This window comes from Neodiprion virginianus, chromosome 2 (genome assembly GCF_021901495.1).
Source record: "Neodiprion virginianus isolate iyNeoVirg1 chromosome 2, iyNeoVirg1.1, whole genome shotgun sequence".
NCBI lineage: Eukaryota > Metazoa > Arthropoda > Insecta > Hymenoptera > Diprionidae > Neodiprion > Neodiprion virginianus.
The window spans coordinates 38,515,849-38,536,536 of record NC_060878.1 but is presented as its reverse complement, the minus strand read 5'-3'; the positions used below and the strand labels follow the sequence as shown (position 1 = coordinate 38,536,536).

At 39.2% G+C, this 20,688-nt stretch overlaps 4 protein-coding genes across 16 annotated transcripts in view; 3 read left to right on the top strand and 1 right to left on the bottom strand.

Moving 5' to 3' along the window:
* LOC124299009 (calcitonin gene-related peptide type 1 receptor-like) overlaps nt 1-20,688 on the bottom strand; it is a 161,644-nt gene that overhangs the window by 77,029 nt on the left and 63,927 nt on the right. The gene's annotated exons all lie outside the window — the stretch shown is intronic.
* Nucleotides 1,372-4,276, top strand: LOC124299002 (UDP-glycosyltransferase UGT5-like). Its single transcript, XM_046751789.1, has 5 exons — nt 1,372-2,018; nt 2,254-2,673; nt 2,762-2,993; nt 3,138-3,363; nt 3,451-4,276. The coding sequence occupies exons 1-5, from the start codon at nt 1,602-1,604 to the stop codon at nt 3,734-3,736; spliced, it is 1,581 nt and encodes a 526-aa protein (XP_046607745.1). The 5' UTR covers nt 1,372-1,601; the 3' UTR covers nt 3,737-4,276.
* On the top strand, nt 4,590-8,967 carry LOC124299004 (UDP-glucosyltransferase 2-like). The gene is made up of 5 exons (XM_046751791.1): nt 4,590-5,287; nt 5,830-6,249; nt 7,278-7,509; nt 7,657-7,882; nt 8,032-8,967. The coding sequence occupies exons 1-5, from the start codon at nt 4,874-4,876 to the stop codon at nt 8,315-8,317; spliced, it is 1,578 nt and encodes a 525-aa protein (XP_046607747.1). The 5' UTR covers nt 4,590-4,873; the 3' UTR covers nt 8,318-8,967.
* LOC124299006 (UDP-glucosyltransferase 2-like) lies at nt 9,818-15,827 on the top strand. 4 transcript variants are annotated; one of them, XM_046751797.1, is made up of 5 exons: nt 9,818-10,398; nt 10,500-10,919; nt 11,154-11,385; nt 11,519-11,744; nt 15,468-15,827. In XM_046751797.1, the coding sequence occupies exons 1-5, from the start codon at nt 9,985-9,987 to the stop codon at nt 15,748-15,750; spliced, it is 1,575 nt and encodes a 524-aa protein (XP_046607753.1). In that variant the 5' UTR covers nt 9,818-9,984; the 3' UTR covers nt 15,751-15,827. The 4 variants fall into 4 exon arrangements, with proteins under 4 accessions (XP_046607753.1, XP_046607752.1, XP_046607751.1 ...); XM_046751796.1 differs by lacking the exons at nt 10,500-10,919; nt 11,154-11,385; nt 11,519-11,744 and adding exons at nt 14,148-14,567; nt 14,712-14,943; nt 15,079-15,304 and having other exon boundaries at nt 9,819-10,398; XM_046751795.1 differs by lacking the exon at nt 15,468-15,827 and adding an exon at nt 11,946-13,618 and having other exon boundaries at nt 9,820-10,398.

Sequence of the window (20,688 nt, the reverse complement as noted above, 5' to 3'; positions counted from 1 at the left end):
ATCTGAAATAATTTGTACGTATTGTGAATTTTGTTTCAAGCAAAAAAATTGTATGGGCTTGCTGATGTCTCATTTTGTTCGTTAAATACAAAATTGAAAAGCCTTTGAAACAATTGTTCCATCTTTAATTTGCTGATAGTTGAATTTTTCGCAAAAATTATCCACAGCATAAATATTTGAAATATGTGACGTGAAATTAAGGTTCGAGATCCCCTTTAACTAGTTGAAGGAAAAGTTTGACTTGGATAACTTGTCGACAAATTTTGATCCAAAAATTTTCAGATCCAAGATCGAAGTAAGAAAATAACTTTCAAGTTAGTTTATAAATTTTATAAACAAGTGTTCCAGTGCAAGAGTATATTTGCGGAAGTTAATTATCTACTTCGACTCGTCTCATCAAATTATAGGCTGGAGTTTTGTAGTAAAAATGGCTGATTATGTCCTACACCTGTTGCTGGGTGACGAACGACAAAACAAGCTTGTCGAGAAAATCTTTGGGGACAGTCACGCAGCACGACGTTCTTCATTATTCGATTGCGCAATATATTTGTTGCACGTCACTCTCCTAAGATGTTATTTTTCCAGTGAAATTACATCTTGCGGTCAAAATATTCCGCTCAACATTTACTCATACGAAATCTAAAATGTTATGTAACATTTAAGTAATCGAGTTTCGCCAAGACTCTACGCTAACAACGAAGGCAGTGAATTGCTAAATTAACTAGCATTCAGACAAAATACTTCAATAATTGCACGAAGCTACCAGTTTCCGATAGCCGTAACAATTACGTGGCATAAGGTCAAGTTTTATCTGTCTCGATGTTTTCTGCTGTCGCTGGAGGCTCTCCTCGTGGTACATGAATGCACGATGTGAGTGTAGAAGTATTTCATTCCATGTCATACGTAGGTTAAACAATCAATCCACAATGCAATGCAGCAATTGCAATGAATTTATAACGCGTGTGCGTTGGTTCGTTGTCTAGTTCAATAATTGCTAGTCGTCATTCTACTCCGAGCTTCGAAGCTCTTTTATGTGTCTAAATTATACCGGAGGAAAGTAATCTTGATAAATGAAAAAATAATCCCTTTGCACGACGAATCAAGCCACACATAATAATTAAATGTTCACGTAAGTTTGCTAGTGTTGAGGACTAGGAACTTTTATATAAGTCTAATTGGTGTGCGTGTGAGATACAGGAGATAGTTAGAGGCAGCGCTCATTATTATACTGCCGTTCTTAAATGTAATCAACTTAATAAATGATTGCTCTAAAAAAATAGAGTATGTGTTATTACTAACATACAACAAGTGCGGCTAGTGTTCTGTTCTTAGTGCCGGAGTGTTCGCGAACTGAACTAGCCGATCTTCTTATCTTCTAAGAGAATTCGAAATTAGCGTGTCTCATTGTATGAACTATTTCCTTGCGAATATGTTGGTGGCAAATAACCAGACTCACATTTGTTAGATGTACATTAAACTGCAAGACCTTGTTAATAATTAAATAATAGTTATCAAGTGATTTTTAAGATTTCTGTTCAAGTATTGGAAGGCCTGGACGGCTATACTTTGCGCAAGCCCAGAAGAGAATACAAGAATTCGCCATGAGGATGTTTGGCTTCAACGTTCTACTGGTAATCATTGCGGCTATATCACTCGGCGGAGCGTACCGAATTTTAGGCGTTTTTCCGCTGAATGGAAAGAGCCACTTTGTTATGTTCGATCAATTGATGAAAGGATTAGCAAAACGTGGTCACCAAGTGGACGTCGTGAGTCATTTCCCGCTGAAGAAACCGTTGCCGAACTACACCGACGTCGTTGATCTGTCCGGAACCATGCCTGCAGTGCTGAACAATATGACCTATGATTTTGTAAAATCGGTTCTGACTAACTCCGCAGTGGTTCCTCTGCTCGCAACTCAGTTTGGCGGTGAACTCTGCGATCTCATGGATCATCCACGTTTTAGAGAGATTATAAAAAATCCTCCGAAAGATCCTCCTTATGATCTTGTAATCACGGAGGTGAGTCTAGTACAATCTGTAAAACTAGCTTTATACGTTTTTTGGGTATTGCACGTCCCCTTATTAGATGACAGGGTGTTGTTCCAAAATGTCAATGGTCTCGTATTTGGATTCGTCGCCGAATAAAATCCACTATTTTGCCACTCGGCCGTGTTCACGGGTTGCGAGAAATCAAATGACTAGAACTTGGAGAAAAATTTTTCATCCTGAACGTAATCTCAGAATGACTTTTCAGATATTCGGTTCCTCCTGCTACTTAGCCCTTGGTCAACATTTCAATGTCCCCGTCGTGGGTGTCGCCACTTGCGTATTAATGCCGTGGGCAAACGACATGGTTGCAAATCCCGACAATCCAGCCTACATACCAAACGTTCTTTCGGACAATTTTGCTCCGATGAACTTTTTCCAAAGAGTAAAAAACGCTCTGAGCTTGTGGAAAGCAAAATGGGATTTCGACACCTACAGCGTTTATCAGGACGATAAAATAAAGAAGTATCTCGGCCCTAATTCGATAAGTCTCAGAGAAGCCGAACGAAACGTGTCATTGATCCTTGCCAACTCTCACTACAGTTTGCACGGAGTCAGACCATACACAACGGCTGTTGTCGAAGTCGGAGGACTTCACATTCCGCAAGAAGTAGACGCACTGCCCAAGGTGAGTTATGTGCATCATTTCACGTACTGCGAGCTGTTGATGGGCTGCATCGACGTTTTCCGTGATAATTGAATTTTTTCTTTTACAGGATCTGCAAAAGTGGTTGGACGATAGCAAAGACGGTTTCGTGTACATGTCTTTTGGATCCATGATAAAAATAGAGTCGTTTCCAAAGGAAACCCTCGCTGCCTTGTACAATTCGTTGAAGAAGTTGGCACCAGTTCGCGTATTGATAAAAATAGCAAAACCGCAAGAATTACCACCTGGTCTACCGAGCAACGTTCTAACTCTATCTTGGGTACCTCAAGTACCAGTCCTCAGTAAGTATCGATTTTCAGTACGTTCAGTACGGGAATTCAATCGGGACCGTCGTTGTCAAGTGTAACATTCATTTTCACCCAAGGCTACTCATCGGATCGTTGAGCTAGACTTAATTATTACCTGTTGATTTCTGCTACCCGTAGGTCACAAACACGTGCGGGTATTCGTGACTCACGGAGGTCTTATGGGAACTCAGGAAGCGATTCATTGCGGGGTTCCAATGATAGGGATTCCACTTTTCGGAGATCAAATGCAGAACATCAAGCTTTATGTGAGGAAGAAGATAGCAGTGGCTCTGGATCATGATCAACTAACAGAGGAAAAATTGGACACAGCTTTCAGAACCGTGCTAGGCGATCCTTCGTACTTGTAAGTAATCTGTCCACATACACGTAACCGCCTATATGATAATGGTATGGTCAAAGATCAATTCTAATTTTTTTCTCAAAACCTTAGACAAGCGGCAAGGAAATTCTCTATTGAATTTCGAGATCGCCCAATGAGGGCGTTGGACACGGCTACTTTCTGGATTGAGTATGTTATTAGACACGGTGGAACAAATCTCAAGTCACCAGCGATGGAGTTAACTTGGGGGCAAATTTCACTGCTGGATATATATGGGGCTCTGTTTCTATCCGTTGCTCTCAGCGCGTACTTGGTTAAAGTTATAATTACTACCCTAATAGCGATAGTTACTGGGAGTGATATAAGCAGTGTCAAGCACTCTAAGAAAGTAAAATAATTCGCAAACGTAGTCAGGTTGAGTAACCCGTGTAATATGTAACCAGTAAACGTCACAGGTTTAGCTTTAACATACATTTCGCACATCAAGCTTCTACGTCAAATTTATCAACAACGACACTTATCAATTTCCGAGAATTTTTGATTTTGGATCAGATGATGATGCGGTTTCGCTGAAAGAAGACGCTACGCGCCACTTCGTTTGACTGTGAGATCGTATCACACGTGGCCATCTGCTTTGCGTTTCACCTACTGACAAATTACAGTATTTCATATTTCTTACAGAACTCTATTGTTCGCCACTGCGTGTCCCTGTATAATTTGATAATACTCGTACTTAATTAACTGGTGTATGCGATTACAAACAAATTATATCAAAGATCTCGTACGGTAATGTGAAATAAAATTTTTAAAGGGTACAAGAATTGAGTATCGTGTGTGACCGTGAGACTCCACTCTGATGTCATCGGGTGATAACAATTTGGTCGTAATGTCAAGAGTTTATCTTAATGCTGTTATTAAATGTCGAAATTCAAAGCAATAGAGGACAATCAAATTTAATCTAATTTACATAGTTGAGATCGTACCTACTTAAAATATTATAAATATAATGTAAATAACAATAGAATTCGCACTTTTCACAAATCGCCATTATGGCAAAGCAAATGAAAAATTTACCTTTCGTAATCAATATACCTTCTACGCGAATCCTAGTCAGTTTGACAAGAAACGATTGGAACCCAATTAATGGAAAATTAGCCACAAGAAAAATCTCAGACAAATACATGAACAAACAGCGCTTTCTGCGTATCTAATAGTGATGGAGCTGAGAAACTTTCGGGTGGGGAGTGAAATCAAGCCAGTAGGGGTAAACAAGCAGTGAATAGTCCGAAACTGAAGTTTATTATATCATGGGTCAGCCAAATGACGGGTTCCGAAAATTAATGCTATTCATTATCCAAACGACGCCCGATGTGTGCATTTCGTTAGGAACAGTGTGATCTCCAACTGTAGTGATTTTGACCGCTAAAGTTACAATCGTTTACGGTTTGCTTAAATGAACAAGTAGTGGCAATTGTGCAATTAACAACCTGTAAAGGCTATTTTATACCGGCAGAAGAAAATACGAGGACATAAAATGAGGCTGTTTGGTCGCATAATTTTATTCGTTGTTATGTTAACCATATCACACGACGAAGCGTACCGAATTTTGGGCATATTTCCGCTCCGGACGAAGAGTCACTTTTTGATGTGTGAGCAGCTGATGAAAGGATTGGCAAAACGAGGCCATGTGGTGGACGTTGTTAGTCCGTTTCCAATGAAGACACCTTTCCCCAACTACAACCAGATCATAAATTTGGAAGGGTCCGTTATTGGTCTACACAACAATCTGACCTACGATTTTGCTTTATCGAACCTGTTAGACAAGGCCATTATTCCCGCCATTGCCACTACATACGGTAATGACTTGTGTGACCTAATGGCACTTCCGGAGTTCCAGAAGATCATCAAAAATCAGGAGGATTCTCCTTACGATTTAGTTATCGTAGAGGTAGGTGAAAATTGTAATCGTAGAACCGCAACCTACGAATTGTCTGTGTCGCCGCAAAATTGCGCGGTGATTTATGAGCTGACAAATTTCAAGCTAAATCTCTTAACTCTTCACACGATTGGTCAATTGTTCCGTCCTTGCCTTACGATCTTGTAACTTATGTAACTTATCGAAATTGCAAACAGTTGTATCTGTGCGGCAGTGTTGCTTGAAAATATCGCTTGGACTACTCGCATCCTAATTATCTCGTCTAATTACGCTGAACGTTGCGTTCTACCACTGCATGAATATTCCAACGGAACAATGACCATAATAAACATGTAAATATTGCGCTGTTTGTTAATAACATCATTTATGCATTACGATCCAACGAATTCGTCGTCTTTTAATTCTTTCCGTCGCAATGATCGATTTGTGATCAAAGTAAGCGGGGCGAAACTTATGCAGTGAACCAAGATCAAAATTGATCTTTTTTTGCCATACACTGGGTTTACTCGTCACGTTAATAATACATCCCATTCACAAACCATTATTCTTTCCAGCTATTCGGTGCCAACTGTTATGCGGCTCTGGGCCAACATTTCAAAGTTCCCGTTGTCGGTGTCGTTACGAGCGCCGTGTGGCCGTGGGTGAACGACGTCGTGGCAAATCCTGATAATCCAGCCTACATTCCTCATACATTTTCAGGTTTAAACGTTCGAATGAATTTTTGGCAACGATTTCAGAACGCTCTGACGTTGCTGAAGGTAAAATTTGAATACTGGTATTACAGCGATAAACAAAATGAACAGATAAAAAAGTACATTGGGAACCACGCGCCCAGCCTGGACGAAGCCATGAGGAATGTGTCCTTACTTCTAGTCAATTCGCACTACAGCCTTAATGGAGTCAGGCCGATGACTATGGCCGTAGTTGAAGTCGGAGGACTTCACATTGCAGATACCCCAGACCCGTTGCCGAATGTAAGTTCTGGTTTGCGTTACGGGCGGAGAGTCAAAATCCCAAAAGACCAAAAAGTCGACTGGTTGAAAACCTGAAGATTTCGAGATACGAATTTTGAAACAAAAAAAGAGCAGCGTACCGAAGTTGGGATTTTCGATAAATCACCCGGTAGAATAACCGCTTTTCCTAAAGTTCACTTAACCGAACGCTCTCTAATCCGAAATAGTATATTTCACAGTTAGCGTACTAAGGTAGTCATTACGAAGGCCTTCGGCCCGTGCATGTATCACTACGATTCGTGCTGGTCGTGGTGGAAAACATTGCCCTGGCCACATAATGACTACCTTAGTACGCTAACTGTGAAATATACTATTTCATAACAGTCGGCATTCCGAATGACCAAAGCATAGAATCTGGAGATACAGAAAAACGAAAGTTCCGAAATAAATATTGAGAGCGGCTAATCCTTCGAACAGGCGAAAAACCGAAAAAATTAGTAGTCGACAATAAAAGTTCAGAAGGAGCGTATGATCAGTATGATCCGCAAAATGCAGAAGGGCCGGAAAGCCGAAAGGCCGCGATACGCTTGTCATACTGTCGCAGAGAATATATGGATTTCTGACGTCATCCAACGTGTCGGTATTTTGGTCATTCTGTTTTTATTCAACCATTTGAGTCTTTGGTCAGTCGTTATTCATAACTTCGGATTCGTAGGTTTTCGACAAAGGCTCGAGTCTGACATTTGAAAAGTCGATTTCTCGCCTGTTCGGTATTTTTGCAATTCAATATTTTGCCCTTTGTAATCTTGGCCATTCTCAATGAAAGAAATGTCGGTATTTTTGCGTTCTCAGTTTTTATTTTTATGGTCTTTCTACGATTTTAACCGTCGGTAGTTTGACTTTCGGAATTTCGTTGCACCGACTTTTTGGTCTTTCGCATTTTTGCACCCCATCCTGCGTTACTACATTCACTTTGTTTAAACAATTATGAATTCATCTCCTCGGAAAATCATAATAAAGAACTTGACTTCCTCTTTTCTTTTTCACAGGATGTACAACAGTGGCTGGACGACAGCAAAGATGGTTTCGTCTATATCTCGTTTGGATCCATGGTGAAAATAGAGTCATATCCTACAAAATCGTTGAACGCGCTTTACGCATCCTTGGCAAAGTTGGCACCGGTACGCGTCCTAATGAGAATATCAAAACCAAACGAATTGCCGCCTGGGCTACCAAGCAACGTTATGACTCGTCCGTGGATTTCGCAATTTGCTGTACTTCGTAAGTGTTCAAGCGGTGTAGACATCGATTGTAGGAGGAAGTTGTAAACGGCATTTTTTTAAATTCCTGCCAATACGAATTATCATCACACCCCGCAACTAAACCTCAGATTTTAATGATTAATCGACCAATTATTGATACTTCTAGGGCACAAAAACATAAAGGTGTTCGTAACTCACGGCGGTCTTATGGGAACTCAAGAAGCAATCTATTGCGGGGTTCCAATGATCGGCGTACCTCTGTTTGGAGATCAAATGCAGAACATCGAGTTTTACGCAGAGAAAAAAATCGCAGTGAGTCTGGATCATAAAAATCTCACAGAGGAAAACTTGGACGCTGCCTTTAGTACTGTGCTGAATGACCCAACATATTTGTGAGTGATGTCTTTATCCACACTGCCGTGAATGAACGCACTTAAGGTCATCAGAATACCGTTTGAGGCCTAATGGTGTTTAAAATTCGTGGGCTACTGACTCTCACCTTACTCATGTAACAGTAATGAGATTCACCATAACATTTCAGGAAAACAGCAAAGAGATTATCTGAAGAATTCCGAGACCGCCCAATGACCGCGATGGAAACAGCCACTTTCTGGGTTGAGTATGTGGTCAGGTACGGTGGGACAAATCTTAAATCTCCTGCTATGGAATTAACTTGGTGGCAGACTGAGCTATTCGACGTCTACGGAGCTTTGCTCTTGGCTGCCAGCCTCGCTGTACATTTGTTAACAGTCATAATTAGTAAACTTTCAGCAATTGTTCTAAGAACCGAGAAGAGAAGCGTGCCCCGTTCTAAAAAAACGAAGTGAGGTAGATACTCGATATACAGTTAATTGTAAGATCGGTTAACGTATAATGTCGAAGTGCCACGCGTGTACGAACGTGTTGATGGCACTTGTATTTTTTCCAACAATTCTATATCGATCGACCTGAAACCAGCGTATGTGTATGTTACGGAATCCATTAACAAGATAGAGTAAACGGATCGACTGCGAGCCATTGTCATTCAAAATGGCGAACTGTGATATCACTCGCCTCCTATTTGGTCACGATAGCGTTTGAACAAATCTTGATCGTCTGGTTCCAATGCGTCATCTACCTCGGCAATAGATTTATATCAGTCTAGATCAAGTTTTTTTCCTTCCTTTTTTTGAGGTCACCTAACACTTGCACAATGTTTCACCAAACAGATTACACTCCGAATTGGTACATGTACACAGCTACATACCTATGTATAGCAATCTGAATCGCAACCTGTATCGGCTCCGTAGCGTATCTGTAAAGTAATATTGCTCACTTGAGATTCGCTAGCTGTATTTGTGCTATAATTTTGATTGTTATCAGGGTAAGCTGTACCATTTACGTAAAGGAGAAAAAAATCCGTCCGTGTATATCTTCGACAAAAATTTTTAATCCCAATTACTCCACTCGTAATACAAAACTTTTAAATTATACTCAGTATTTTTTGTCTTTTACTGTTAACATTGATTTTGAATTTCAGTTCTACGTTTCTGTAGTATCAGTTCAGTAATCTTCCATATATATAGATATCAGCTTGAATGCGGTAACAGCTGTGATTAATGTCTTGTAGAATGGTTTATTTACACAGGATCAATTCGCCCAGCTGCTTAATTGACAGTAAAATCTCATTACGTTTTCTAGACAAGACTATACACCCCATGAGTTACAACAAGAGCGGGTGCTTTTGACTGGAAGCATCTCAATCTGGTGCTATTCATCGCTTTAATCATCGAGACGAAGCAACCGGCGACTAACCTTCGAATACTGACTTTATATCTACTCACAGCATATAAACTCAGGTGTAATCAGGGACTACAACTCACTGATACACTCCGAATCAAGCGTAATACTTAACGAAGCTTGTTAATACTGTGAGTCTGACTATACTGCCAAAAAATCTTGATAGCGTTTAACATTTTCGCGTGAATTTACATTGGATTATGTTTGACCAGATTCTCAGATAGTCGGTCAACTTTTCAGGATCAGAGCTAATGGATTTGTTCGAGGGGAGTAAATATGACTACGATGTCAGAAATCATGTTACCGTAATCCTGTTTTCCAAAAGTCTCGTGCTGGGGAAATCTGAAAACCTCCATTAGGATTATCGATTCGTTATACAGTATGCAGATCGATGAAGCTCTATGAGTACCTGATGGTACGCTGCGATAAGCCCTCCCCCCACTCCGAAGCAGTGACAACGATTTATCGTGATGGTGACATGGATCGTTACATGCGTATTTTGAAATGGTTGATAGGAACCAAACGGATTACATATTTGGCTTAGTAAAATGCTGAGCGTTGTTACGACTACTTTCGAGTTGTGCACACGGTGGGACCGTGATAAGGTTTGATAGTAACCTAATATCATGTGAGTTGTATTCATGTGTACTTGTCGAAGACTTCAGTTCGATTTCAACAATCAACGGATAACGGTATAGTTGAGCCCAAAGAAAGAATGAAGCCGACACATCTGCTGCTGATTTTGTTCTGCGCAATCTGCCTCGCACGAAATGTCGAGGGAGCTAGAATATTGGGAGTGTTTCCCTTGCCAGGAAAGAGTCATTTCGCAATGTTCAAAGAAGTGATGAAAAGCCTTGCCAAGGCGGGGCACCAGGTTGATATGGTTAGTCACTTTCCGCAGAGGAATGCACCTCCAAATTACAACGATATGATCAGTTTAGCAGGCATAGGTATTACAGTGGTCAATAACATGTCATATGAATTGGTGAAAACCTTCGCTGGTGCGGAATTGCAAGATCTAGTTCAATTGACTGGAAACGATATTTGCGAAGCACTTGGACATTCCGAGGTGCAAAATTTGATAAAAAATCCGCCAACTGATCCACCGTACGATTTAGTCATTACAGAGGTAAGCCATGTTTGTTGATGACTTCAACTATCCTTGATTGAATCAAATAATCACAAGCTTGAACACGTGAATCTGATTTCCTGGAAATTGTTCACTTGCAGTTGTTCTATGCTAGCTGCTACTTTGCCTTCGGAAGGCATCTGAAAGTTCCGGTAATTGGTCTATCTTCTTCAACGATAGTGCCTCAAGCCAACGCACCACTTGGCAATCCCTTGAACACAGCCATCGTATCCGAGATCTCGGACCGCCCGGCTTCGCACATGAACTTCAGGCAGCGACTCACAAACACGTTAACCACCGTGTACATGAATTTACAATCTAGATATTACATGAAAGCACAGAACGACATGGTCAAGAAGTACTTCGGGCCAGACATGCCTGACGTTGAAGAGCTTGAAAGGGACATGTCCCTACTTCTGGTCAACACCCACCCTATTTTTCACGGTATCAGACCGTTGACCCCGGCTGTTGTAGAGGTCTCAGGTCTGCACATCCATGATGATAACTCAACAATACCGGCGGTAAGCTTTCTTGAACCTGATAAAATATGCCTCCCTGTAGGTTGGATCGATAGAAATTGGTGCTCGGTTTAACACTGAATTGAATTAGTTCAATATTGTATACGTAGAGCTTACTCTGTTATTGCTTCATTTGCCTCAGAGAATGATACAGAATTGCACAAGTTATCAATATTAGGGATATTTTCAAAAATTTATCGACTCAGAGTCTCAATGAAATCGATCAATCAAATACAGTACTTAAGGAAATGGTTGAGCGACAGCAGCGACGGTTTCATCTACTTCTCGTTTGGCTCGCTGGTGATGTTTGAATCATTTCCGAGTGCGGATCTGGCTGAGATATACGCGGCATTTGCCAAGGTTGCACCACTTCGTATTCTGTTGAAAGTGTCGGATCCGAAAAAACTACCACGTGGATGGCCCAACAACGTGTTGCCTTTGCATTGGGTTCCACAAGTACAAGTTTTGAGTGAGTAGAAAAATTGAGATAACAATACCAAAGATTTGTAGCGCTCATGGTAAAGCATAATTTGGTCACCGGTTCCTTTTCTGAATAATAAATTCATATACATATACCTATTAATAAAAATTTTTGTTCTCAGAGCACAAAAATATTCGGGGCTTTATAACGCACGGCGGTTTGATGGGACTTCAAGAAGCAGTGGCTTACGCTGTACCATTGATCGGCATTCCTCTATTCGGCGATCAAATGGGTAACATAAATATTTGCGTGGAGAGAGGAATCGCCGTACGTTTGAATTACACGGATTTGAAGGCAGATAAGATTGTTGCAGCCATAAAGACTGTTACCCAGGACCCTAAGTATAAGTGAGTTCAAATTCCTTTCTACTTTGGTTAGTTTCCGTTTTTCGCTAAAACCATTTCAATTCAGGGAACTCAAACATTTACTTAGTGTCTAATATCTGCTATTTCTCTTCTGTTACAAGATTCTAACCAAATACTTAGATTCCTTTCAATTCTTTTTTCTTAGCGATTCACATATCGAGTTTTTTCTCTCTGCTTTTCTAGAAAGAACATGGTTGCAGTATCGAAGCAATTCCTGGACCGACCGAGGTCTCCTCACGATATAGCGGTTTTTTGGATCGAGTATATCCTGAAACATGGGGCAGATTCTTTGCGATCGCCAGCCACTAAGTTAACGTGGTGGCAAGTAGAGTTACTGGACGTATACGGCACCGTACTTGCTTCACTCCTGCTCATTCTCTACATCGTAAAGTTTATTTTTTCAACGATTCTTGGTCACGTTTTTCGAACAAGTGCATCATTACCTCTATCGAAGAAAACGAATTGAATCTAAAATACATCCGGAACTTTTGTCACAATGGTTGTGACATTGGTGTACGAACTTCACTCGTTGCAGATTATGTCGAATAGGCAGTTTATGTGTTCCTTAACTAATGATGATGGAGTACCTTGTGAAATTCAATATCACTGCACCCGCTTCATTAAATACAATCGCACAGATAATAAGTCGACAGAGACAGCAGCGATTGTTATACAGCTGCAGGAGACTTTACCCGTTATCAGATTCAGCAGTTTCCCTGTACCTTATACATAATAATATTATATTACATAACAACGTGATATTAAGCGAATGGCGGTGAAATGAAACAGATGCAGGAAACTGAGATACACATTTCTGTACGAACCGGTTATAAGTAAAATAATGACTATATGCATTTGATACTCTAATTTAGCATCGCAAGTGATTAGCATCCGTGATATACTGATATTCCGGAATGAAATGTATATCACTGTTTCTCTACGTATAGAACTACAAGAGAACCTCTTGGTTTATCGTTAATTATTACCTATTTTAGAACTCATTATTATTTGTCCTCATTTATTTTCTGACGTATGTTTGTTCATCGGAAAATTTATAGATACAGAGATATGTAATCGCCCGAAACCACGTATCTGTACACAATATCATATAATTAGCTTATCGCCGTACGTGTAAAAACGTAGATGCTGAAATGACCGTGTCACAAGTCAACTAAAAATTAAAGAAGGTGAGCTAGGCCGGTGTCGTTTTGATTCGACGGTAATATTGTATGTTATTGTCAGTTTTTAGTGTCCTAGAAATGTATATAATAATAGGAAGTAAATGCAAGCAAACCTCACTGTGAACGAAACTTCCGAACGTGATGTCTAACGCACTCTCTGAAGTGGCGAAACACTTACATCAAAGAACACAATGAATATTTCTTAACGGCGAAAATTCGGTAGTAACAGTCTGTCTGAATTTGAAAGCTGCACCACGTGCGTTTACTATTGAAGTATCAGATGTGCGGCCGAGAGTGATCGTTAACGCGATCTGAAATTATGCTCGCAAAATTCTAATCGCCAGAAATCACGGGGCGTAAAGCATGAAAGTAATTACGAGAGTAAGTGTAAAATACCTGATATGTGAGTATCTTGAGCTGAATGGTAAGTTCTCCACCGTGGAAAACTCTTGAGATAGCAAAGTTACAGCGATAGAACTCATGACTTGTATAATTTATACTATCGAAAGAAATAGAAATGGATAGATAGGCTTCTATGAAAAGATAAGATTGTCGCACTACGTGACTAATTGTACGAATTCGATAGCCAAGTCCAGCGAGTACCTCACGAGACGTGTTTGCGTGTAGTGGGTGATGTTAACCCGCTTTCCGACAATAAACAAGTGATAGTAAATGTAAGTCAAAATGAAGTTGACGTGCCTGTTGCTGGTTTCATTATCCTGCATAATCTGCTTTGGACGACATGCCAAGGGAGCCAGAATATTGGGAATGTTCCCTTTGCAAGGAAAGAGTCATTTTGCAATGTTTAAAGAGGTGCTAAAGAGTCTTGCCAATGCCGGACACCAGGTTGATGTTGTTAGCCATTTTCCGCTAGAGAATGCACCTCCAAATTACACTGACATAATCAGTTTAAGAGGCACAGGTATAGTAGTACACAACAGTATGACATATGAATTATTGCAAAGTATTAGCAGTGCACCTATGCAAGTTGTGATTAAATTGGCTGGAAACGACGTTTGTGAATCACTTGGAAAACCCGAAATGCAGAATTTAATAAAGAATCCTCCTACTGATCCACCGTACGATTTAGTCATTACAGAGGCGAGTTATATTACTTCATAATTTGGACTATACACTTAATGGAAACGAATCATTACAAAATTGAACGTGTGAATCCAATTCCCATCAATTTTTTCACTCGCAGTTATTCTTCGCGAGCTGCTACTTTGCCTTTGGAAGGCATTTGAAAGTTCCGGTGATCGGTTTGTCCTCTGCGACGATAATGCCTCAGGCCAACGCACCACTTGGCAACCCCTTGAACACAGCCATCGTATCCGAGATCTCGGACCGCCCGGCTTCGCACATGAACTTCAGGCAGCGACTCACAAACACGTTAACCACCGTGTACACGAATTTACAATCTAGATATTACATGAAAGCACAGAACGACATGGTCAAGAAGTACTTCGGGCCAGACATGCCTGACGTTGAAGAGCTTGAAAGGGACATGTCCCTACTTCTGGTCAACACCCACCCCATTTTTCACGGTATCAGACCGTTGACCCCGGCTGTTGTAGAGGTCCCAGGTCTGCATATCCATGATGAACATTCAACAATGCCTGTGGTAAGTACCATTGAAATGTACAAAATAATCAGATTCGTTTAGATAGAATCTCCTGACGGATCATTGTTACGGAAATTTGGATAAAATCCGCCGGCCTATGGTCTAGTTCAGTAGGAAATGAGAAAATTTATAATTTGATAATAGCATCTGATGAAATGGTTGGACGACAGTAGCGATGGCTTCATCTACTTTTCGTTCGGATCAATGATTCAGTTCGAATCGTTTCCAAGTGCGGACGTGGTCGAAATGTACGCAGCATTTGCCAAGGTCGCACCACTTCGTGTTCTGCTAAAAGTGGCGGACCCTGATAAATTACCACCGGGATGCCCCGATAATGTACTGCATCTTCCGTGGGTTCCGCAAGTCCAAGTTTTGAGTAAGTGGCGTAAAATAGGGGTAGAAATTGTACTAAAAAATTATTACACTTATTGACATACATAATTTGATCGAAGTTGTTGCTTCTGAATAACAAATGCATCCAATATTAGTGACAAGTAGATTTCGATTTCAGAGCACGAAAATATAAGAGGTTTCATAACACACGGTGGTTTGATGGGATTGCAAGAAGCAGTGGCCTACGCTGTACCATTGATCGGCATTCCTCTATTCGGCGATCAAATGAGTAACATAAATATTTGCGTGGAGAGAGGAATCGCCGTACGTTTGAATTACATGGATTTGAAGGCAGATAAGATTGTTGCAGCCATAAAGACTGTTACCCAGGACCCTAAGTATAAGTGAGTTCAAGGACTTTATTATTTCTGCAGCCAGCTTCTGTTTTCTGACAAAATCAAGAGAATTTCTTCGTAGTCACGAAGTTTTAATCAGATACTCATGTTCATTTGACGTTTTTATTTCTTAGCGAGTCAAACATTCAGTTATTTCTCCACAACTTTGTAGGAAGAATATGGATGCAGCATCGAAGCAATTTCTGGACCGACCAAAGTCACCGCACGACACGGCTGTTTTTTGGATTGAGTATATCTTGAAACATGGGGCAGATTCCTTACGATCACCAGCGATTAAGTTGACGTGGTGGCAAGTTGCCCTGCTTGACGTTTACGGAAGCGTACTAGCTGCGCTTTTGCTCGTTCTATATGCTTTTAAGATTATTTTCTTCTGTATTGTAAGGCGTGCTTTTCGAACGGGTAAAATGTCACCATTAGCGAAGAAAACTAACTGATTTGTGAAAATCATCTGAATCTTTCGATTCATCCGGCTGTAAATTTTTGCGCGAACCTCATTAAAACCAGACCAAATCGAATGGGAGCCTAGTACGGTCTACTACTTTTACTCCAAAAAGACGCACGTGGCCGGCTGTCTGGTGGCTGTCTAAAGAGTCCTGATGACGCGAACGATCTTGCGCCGGCAGATAGGCAACCGAATTTATTGTCTAGGTTACAATCAGTCATAGATCCAGGCATACAATACATCTATACACGTACATACATACATGCGTATATATATATAGACACAAGACCACACAGCGGGTTATAGAAGGGGTTTTCTTATTCTATTTTATACCAGTCCTCAGTCGCACGGAAATAACTCCCGTATACGGACGTGCTCTGGTCAGCAGGGAAGTGTAAACCTTCGGGACTAGTTAATCCGAGTAATCTCGGGTAGGTATCCGCTTATTCTTAACCATTACAGCTCGGTGACGAAGTGTACGAGTGATCCTTAACAGGTAACTATTCAACAGTTGTATCTGTATACATAACCAACGCAAAATGGTGGAACAAACGTTTGGAAATCGTGGATGATCACGAAGAAACACGTACGAATTGTTCGCACGATAAATGTTTATGGATTAAAGGCGGTTAATTGTATTTACCAGTGTCCGGGTTGCGTACGATAATTCAGAGTTCATTTTTAATTAAATGACCATTTCATAAATGGAGAAAATTGAAGGTAGATGGTCAGCACAGTTTCTACATTTACAAAAATCGTTTATTTATAACGACTTTCTACATTAATTTCTACCTAAATATGTTTGTTTACGAAAAATGTTATTTCTTATAAGGCAGCTGCCGTTGGAAAAAATTCAAATTCGATGTTATTTAGAGATAAATTTCACTCGAATATCTTGTATGGCTCTGAACGTGCTTAAGAATGTGGTGCCTTCTCTGAAAAATAACATCTTTGTTTCTTTATCCGTGAGATTCGATGCAACTGTTATTGCTCGACTTTAGTACCTCGTTTTTACCAATTTTAGCACGAGCGGCGACTGGCGTCGGCTTCGCCTTCGGCGTCACGTGATTACTATTCAATATGATATTATTTCCTAATCATTTTCTCAGTACAGTCCCGAGTACCGAGGGCGAAAATCTCCACATGAAAAAACGAAATGCTACAGTAAACTGTTCGAATTGGTAGAGATGTAATGAAAAATTTGAGAAGTATAAGATTTCCACACTTACGCGTCTTCTATATTCGATAAATATGTACAGATTCTTACAACAAAAATACACCAATACATTCTCATTTGACGCAGAAATAAAGAATTGGCATGAATTCTACGAAATCACAATTTTAAATTCATTAAATTCGTTCCATTTTTTTTTTATTTCTACGTCAGATGAAAATCTATTAGAATATTTTTTTCAGAATTGCGTATAGAACGGAGCCTGTTAAACTCCTTTTTGCGTTCGAGATACGTGGACTTGAATCCTTGGAGATATCTACGACAATGTTGAAATCGACTAGGGCCCGCCATTAAGCACTCAGCGACGACGTGTAACACAAATTCGTTAAACGTGTCAGTCATCTTCAGGATTCAGTTATTATTTATTATTCGACCACACCTTGTGTGATGAATATACGATTCGACAAGTATTTCATAGTTAATAGCTACTCGAATAAGGTTATAAATAAACATGTGAGTCACCCGTATGGTATCTGACAGACGCGTAATGATGATGCACATCCGCAACGTTAGGGAAACGCATAAGGCACGTGCACTAATGTGTCGAAAAAGTCGTGTTGATACGTATTTTTAAACGTTTTGATTGTAATTCGTAACTACTTGTTAAATGCGGAAATTTACCGAAGCAAAAATGTTTGAAACTGTCTATAAATACACATTTCTTCAACGTGTCGATCATCATTGTTATTCTCGTCTATTATGCACGGAAAAAAAAATTCTGTTCGGCGAGCTGTATTCTACAGCTCCAGTAACTATACGCACTCTACGGTCTATCTTGTAGTTACAGCAACTATATATTAGTCAGCTCTGATAGCTGCAAGTTGTTCAGCTCTCACAGCTGAATGGTTTTGCTCTAAGAGCTGTAAGTTGCGCTGTGCTCTGGTGCGTTGACATATTTCATAACCTTCAAATTTCATGAGTATGATTTAAATACAGTTGATAGATAATTGTTTAAATAGTCCATTCAAATATGTAAATGACACTGAATAAATAATGATAATCCAAATCTTGGTTCTCATCCATGTTAAATGTAATGAATAATAAATTTTCTCGGGAACTTGGACAGAATTGATCAGATTCAATTTATCAAAATTTGCAACGTTTCGTTGGTTTTATTTATTTTCCAACTTCATCAGGCAAGCTGTAACAGATGTACATAAACTTTAAAATTAAGTTGCATAAAACAATAGACATGATACATGTAAGTTACAAATTCAGAAATAATAAACTAAACAAAATTGCAAAATATTTACTTTTGAGGTTAAATCATCGTTAAAATCCTCTGATCTATAACATCAAGTCAAAATTATGTTTAAATAAGACTAGACAGATATATACATTTTTGTTTTTTTAATAAAATTATAAATTCATTGTGCCAATAAGTCAATTTAAATAAAATAAAATGGACAAATATAATGATGGACAAATACACATGTCAAACGTAGTGACTCTTAAATCACAGACTGTACTACTCTCACACAGTGTGATAGTACGTGTGGAGGTCGCATTATCTGTATTGTCAACATGACTCTGTTGTCCATGACTAGTACTGTTCGTATTGTGCGCGAAAGTTCAACCTCTAAGTAAAATAAAAATAATTACTATGACTTCACTAAATCCTTAACATCATTTATCAGGTCACTGTAAATTGTACTGAGATTTTGCGTGTCGGATCTAAAATTGACACAATTCATCGCCTTAATAAAAATCATTTCACTTAGGTTTCTCTTCATGTAATTTTTCTCCAGATCTAAAATCTCCACATCATCGAACTGAAAGTTATGTTCCGCTAATGCTGTTTTGTTGTTTTTTATGGACTTCTCAGGTCTGCAGTCAAGTTTGTGTTGTCTCACTCTGGCTTTTAATTTTTGCCTGGTCTGTCCAACGTACCATTTCCCACACGAGCACGGAATCCTGTATACTAGGCCAGATCTATCTTCTTTCTCCACTTTGTCTTTTAGCCGGGAAAATTTAGCCGACAAAACAGCATTAGCGGAACATCACTTTGTTGAAGATGGTCATAACTTTCAGTTCGATGATGTGGAGATTTTAGATCTGGAGAAAAATTACATGAAGAGAAACCTAAGTGAAATGATTTTTATTAAGGCGATGAATTGTGTCAATTTTAGATCCGACACGCAAAATCTCAGTACAATTTACAGTGACCTGATAAATGATGTTAAGGATTTAGTGAAGTCATAGTAATTATTTTTATTTTACTTAGAGGTTGAACTTTCGCGCACAATACGAACAGTACTAGTCATGGACAACAGAGTCATGTTGACAATACAGATAATGCGACCTCCACACGTACTATCACACTGTGTGAGAGTAGTACAGTCTGTGATTTAAGAGTCACTACGTTTGACATGTGTATTTGTCCATCATTATATTTGTCCATTTTATTTTATTTAAATTGACTTATTGGCACAATGAATTTATAATTTTATTAAAAAAACAAAAATGCATATATCTGTCTAGTCTTATTTAAACATAATTTTGACTTGATGTTATAGACCAGAGGATTTTAACGATGATTTAACCTCAAAAGTAAATATTTTGCAATTTTGTTTAGTTTATTATTTCTGAATTTGTAACTTACATGTATCATGTCTATTGTTTTATGCAACTTAATTTTAAAGTTTATGTACATCTGTTACAGCTTGCCTGATGAAGTTGGAAAATAAATAAAACCAACGAAACGTTGCAAATTTTGATAAATTGAATCTGATCAATTCTGTCCAAGTTCCCGAGAAAATTTATTATTCAATAATGATAATAATGATGAAAAATAATACTAATAGCAATATAATTGTACTATTTAATAATAAGCGCTGTGAGCGGAGCCGAAAAATTCTGGTCTAGCTCTTCGAACGAAGCTGTTTAGCTGAGAGAGCTGAACAACGTACAGCTATGACAGCTGACTAACAGTCAGTTATACGAACCATGCAGTGCTCTTCCAATAACAGAACGTTTAGTTCGACGAACTGTTTACAAGTAACTATCTAATATTTAGTTCCACGAGCTGAATTTTTTTTTCCGTGTGTGGTTTGTGGACTCGTCTGTGTCGCAAAACGGTTCAACTCTTATTCCTCGTTTAACAGTACCGTAAATTGTGTCGTGTTAAACGCGAAAAACACATGCATTCAATGTTTTACAAGATAATTAAGATGGTACGTATTTTCAAATATTTTTTTAACACGTCAGGTGTACTATTTCGAAATGGCATTGAATAAATGTTCACAGTGCACTGGAAATATAAATATTTACGATATAATTGAGCGTGAGATAATCCTGTTGAAGACACAAACATGCAAAATCAATATTCAAAAAAAATTTGTTTTAAACTATCGTGGAAAAATGCAAGCTGGATACACGCTTATTTTTTAAACGATGTACCACAGTTGGCCACCATCGTCTGTTGGTTAGATGATACGTGTCAGATGTAACTTCAGTTGCCTATGTGCCGGCGAAACATCTTTCGCGTCTGGAACCTTCACCGAAAACTCCCGGTATACCTACAGGATAAATTCATGTCGACGAATAAATACTACTACGCGAAAAATTTCGAAAAGTTTTGGTGAGTCCGAAAAATTAACGACGGTATCCAATACCATTGATAGTATTTATTCGCAAACGTAGATATATTCTGTATATATATGGGGTATAATTCCACATCAAGTCGCCAGACTTTGT

Bases quoted from the DNA above. Each gene is read 5' to 3' on its own strand.
- LOC124299002 (XM_046751789.1), top strand. From the start codon at position 1,602: ATGAGGATGTTTGGCTTCAACGTTCTACTGGTAATCATTGCGGCTATA. The intron at 2,674-2,761 runs GTGAGTTATGTG...TTTCTTTTACAG, and splicing joins AAGTAGACGCACTGCCCAAG to GATCTGCAAAAGTGGTTGGA. The intron at 2,994-3,137 runs GTAAGTATCGAT...TGCTACCCGTAG, and splicing joins ACCTCAAGTACCAGTCCTCA to GTCACAAACACGTGCGGGTA.
- LOC124299004 (XM_046751791.1), top strand. From the start codon at position 4,874: ATGAGGCTGTTTGGTCGCATAATTTTATTCGTTGTTATGTTAACCATA. The intron at 6,250-7,277 runs GTAAGTTCTGGT...TCTTTTTCACAG, and splicing joins CCCCAGACCCGTTGCCGAAT to GATGTACAACAGTGGCTGGA. The intron at 7,510-7,656 runs GTAAGTGTTCAA...TGATACTTCTAG, and splicing joins TTCGCAATTTGCTGTACTTC to GGCACAAAAACATAAAGGTG.
- LOC124299006 (XM_046751794.1), top strand. From the start codon at position 13,628: ATGAAGTTGACGTGCCTGTTGCTGGTTTCATTATCCTGCATAATCTGC. The intron at 14,568-14,711 runs GTAAGTACCATT...ATTTGATAATAG, and splicing joins AACATTCAACAATGCCTGTG to CATCTGATGAAATGGTTGGA. The intron at 15,305-15,467 runs GTGAGTTCAAGG...ACAACTTTGTAG, and splicing joins ACCCAGGACCCTAAGTATAA to GAAGAATATGGATGCAGCAT.